General features: G+C 64.0%; 1 protein-coding gene across 1 annotated transcript in view; it reads left to right on the plus strand.

Moving 5' to 3' along the window:
- KCNK9 (potassium channel, two pore domain subfamily K, member 9) overlaps positions 1-3,801 on the plus strand; it is a 92,552-nt gene extending 88,751 nt beyond the window's left edge. The window contains exons 9-10 of the mRNA XM_004679970.2: positions 3,088-3,301; positions 3,694-3,801. Of these exons, the coding sequence (XP_004680027.2) occupies positions 3,088-3,301; positions 3,694-3,801 (322 nt within the window). The remainder of the gene's footprint in view (positions 1-3,087; positions 3,302-3,693) is intronic.
- Positions 3,802-3,895: the final 94 nt, after the last annotated feature.

Here is a 3,895-nt window from a genome sequence, read left to right on the forward strand (position 1 = left end):
CGGTGCTGGTCATCGGCCCCCGGGTCGGCTGCGCTGCCCTTCCCTTCGGGGCGGCCTGCCTGGCCTCGCCTCCCGTCACAAGCTCTTTGAGGGCGGGGGTCTGTCCATTCTGTCAAGGGCCACAACCCGGGGCGAATGGGAGCGTGGTGGGTGCAGTGAGGCAGGTTTCCTTGTCCGGCGGGGAACTTGTGTGTGGACATGTAACAGGTACGGGTCTCATGGACCCCGCCCCCACCCCAGACACTGGAACTACTAACCCCATCAACAGCAAGGAGAAGCAGCTGGGGCGTGAGGGCGGAGCTGAGCAGCCAGGTTAGGGGAAAACCGGACATGTGGGCTCCGGGGGCTCTTGGCCTGGGGGTTCGCGGCTGGTCGCTGGCTCTCGATCTGTCTTCAGCGTGCCGGTGGCGTCCAAGTCAGCAGAACTGGCAGGACATCCTAGTTAACTTGTCTTTCTCCCCCTCTTTCCCTGGGTTGTTCCTTTACCTTTCTCCTTATAAATAAATCCATTACTGAACCTTTTTGAGTGTGCCCATAATACGATTGCATCGTAAGCGCGCGGGTGAAGACCCACAGACAGGCAACCCGATTCACATTGGGGTGCCCTGGAACAGAAAGACTGGTCAGAAGAGAGTCAGAGAAGGTGCCTGGCTGCGGAGGGATTTTAGAGAGAAGCTGAGGCCAGAGTGGCGTGTGCCCGCGCCCACACCCGCTGTCTGATAGACCCACACGCAGGCGCCACCCTTCGGGTGACCTGCGCTAGGGAACGGGCTTCAGGTTGGAGCTGAGCGTCAGCCTTGGTCCTGGGTTGGCTTGAGGCAGAAAAATCACAAGTCCTTTTCCAAACACAAGGCTGCCCCTTAGGTGGGTCCCCAGGAAGGGAGGGGCGGGAGGAAGGGCGGGAAGCCAGTTGGCCTCCGGCATCTGGCCTCCTCCGGAGGGCAGCAGGTGTCACGGGCAGAGAACATAATGTGGGCACCAGGTGGGCCAGACTCGGAGCATGGCCTGGAACAATATGGCGCCGTCAGCACTCAACTCCAAGGATCCAGGGGCCGGGGGCAAACCCCTCCCAGCGCCCCAGGCAGGTCTCCGAGGAGCCTGGCAGCCAGCCCAGGCCTCTGGGCAGAGCAGTGCTTCGCAGCAGGGGAGTGCGGAGAGGGCCTGCCCCACCCCGGCAGGGGAGGGGAGTCCTGGGGCCGCCCCTACAGAGCATTGTCTTTCAGCGCTGCTCAGCACCCACATTCCCGAGTCCCCATAACACCACCCTCAGCCCCCGCGCCCCAGCCCACGCTGGTCGCCATCGGTGCGAGGCCTGGGCAGCCCTCTCCAGCCGGCGCCACTCCCGAGGACTCCTCTCGGCCCACTGCCACGCGGAAGCTTCCGGCGCTCGGAAGCCGCCTTTCTGCTTTCTTCTCTGAAACCTTACAAGGGCCAAAGCCTGTAACTGAGGAATGATTTTCAAGGAGATACTTAATTCGTGCATTAGTCCCGGATCTGCTGAACACCACGAGGAATCGGTGGAGGGAGGAGGGAGGAGTCTCAAGGGCAGGCGGGCTCCGGAGGTTTCACAGGCTGACCTTGTTCTGCTGGCTTGTGCTAACTCCAGCAGTAGCCTCAGACACCCTCTGCGGCAGCCGGGGCCGGTCACGTAACCTGTCCAGGTCACAACGCAGGCGGTACGGAGCCAGGACTCGAACATGGGGCGGGCGACGCCAGGGCCTGTTCTCAAGCTCCTGGCCCGCCCGGGTCGTGGGGGCGCACCCGGCGGTGACTGGGCGCCGCCTCGCCCTCTCCCGTCCGGAGCTGCAGAGCAGCCAGGCAGGCCGCGCTGCCGTGGCGCCAGCTTCCCGCAGGGCAGCCGTCTCGCCGCCCCGACCGGAGCCCCGCTGCTGGGCAGCAGAGCTGACCGCAGAGCTGCCCACCCACAGGCCTACCCGGCCGGGCCAGCACCAGCCTCAAGACACGCTGCGCGGCGACCGACCCTGGCTCCCCGTGGCCACCGCGGGAGACTGATCCAGGAGCCCGAGGAAGTGCCCTGTTTTCTGGTTCCACACTCAGGGCGATCTGAAAACTGCAAATTCAAGCTGGGCCGGCTGGCTGCGGCCGGGCTCCGTGGCTCTGTGGCCCGGCCCTGACTCTGGGCGGCGCACGGTGGGGACGGCTTGGGGGGAATGCAGCAGGTTCGGGGGCGGTGGGAGGTGGCAGACGTGTGTGGGCCGGGGGGGCCCTCGCTCTCTCTCAGAGGGCAGGAGGGAGCCATAGACGGCTCTACTGGACGAGGCCCTGGCAGAGCAGGTATCGCCCGAGGGCAGGGCTGCGGGGGGCTTGGACGGAAGAAACCAGCCCCCACGGTGAGCTCAGCCAGCGCAGGGGGCCGGGGGTGGGGCGCGCAGGGCTGGCCCTACACACACGTAAGGTTGCCTTTGGCTTTGTTCTGAGGGAGCTGGGCGCCCCCGGCATGGTGTTTCTTCTTTGAAGCACCGAGCTTTCCAGTGAAGGAGAGCGGAGCAAAGTAGCGACACACCCCGGCGCAGCAGAAAACTAATTAAAGACTCACAAAGGACTTCGGAAGGCCCGGTCGGGGCGGGCCGGCTCGTCAGGCCTCCGTACGTCTGGAGCATCCTTCCTCCTCACAGTTGATAAATCAGCGCGTCGGAGCAAGAGGCCGCGTTTCAGGAGGCAGCAGCCTGGCCAGTGGGTTTGTGTAGACTCGACTCTTGTCCACGGTCTCCAGGTCTCAAAGTTTTTTTTAAAATTTATCTTATTTATTTATGTATGAAAGAGCTGGGGTGCAGACTAGAGGTGCAGAGGGTGAGAGGACCCCCCCCCCTCCAAAGACAGAGTGGGGAGCAGAAGAGACAGATCAACTGACATCCACTGCTGGGGGCAGTGGGGAGACAGGAGGGGTCTGCTGTGCCTTGCGGTCACTCCCCGGCCGGGAGAACTCTCGCCGCAGGGGCGGCTGACTGCTTCATGGCGCTGACACTCACCCTGTGCCCCAGGGAGGCCCCAGGGCCCAGAGTCTCCCCTCTTGCGGAGGGGAGAGACCGGAGCACGCAGTCCTGCCAGGCTGCCCCACCTCGGCAGCTTGGCCTCCCCTGGGCCCTCGAGAGCCTTGCACAACCTGTGGCATCGCAAGGGCGGCTCCAGGTCGCTGGCCACCGCGGGGCATGTCACCGACGCCCGACGTCCAGCCCTCAGCACCCCCCTGTCCTCGTTTGCAGAGCGGGCAGCGAGCCCGGGCGCCGTGGGTCAGGACGAAGGTGCACGCCGGCCGCGGGCTGGCAGCCGGAACAGCCGGGTATGAGACAGCTGTGTAAGACGCCGCCCTGTGCAGACAGCTGTCGCGGGCCAGCAGCACACAGCGCCTCCTACGCGGCGTGGGCTTCTTCCTGCCGTCGCACGCACGGGGCGCGCATCACCTTCCCAGCGGCCGCCGCCTTCCGTGTGACGGCACACCCGTTGCTCATTTTTCTGCTGCATATTTATGGGACCCCTTTCTTTCTGCAGACAGCACAGAGAACATTCTGTCTCCTTCGGAATAGGCTCTTCTTGAACACGTGTGTGTTCCCCTGGGCAGCCTTTCTCAGCTCTGGAGAAGTTAACAGTGGGAGGTTTTGAAAATGGGAAACTTCGTGCTGGCCCCCTCCCCGCAGACATTCCGTTCCACTGACCCTTCTCTCTGGGCCTCAGCTTCCGTTGCCGGGCGAAGCTCACGCGGTCCCAGCCACCGTCTCGGCCACACCCTTCGTGCCAACTGCGAGCGCTTTCCAGTGGTCTGCCCTGACATCCAGTGCGTGACCCTGATGTCCAGTGCATGACCCTGACGTCCAGTGCATGTCCCCTGACATCCAGTCCCCTGACGTCCAGTGCATGACCCTCCATCTCCCCCTGA

The sequence above is a fragment of the Condylura cristata genome, unplaced genomic scaffold (genome assembly GCF_000260355.1).
Source record: "Condylura cristata isolate star-nosed mole 26May11 unplaced genomic scaffold, ConCri1.0 scaffold00009, whole genome shotgun sequence".
NCBI classification, from domain to species: Eukaryota; Metazoa; Chordata; class Mammalia; order Eulipotyphla; family Talpidae; genus Condylura; species Condylura cristata.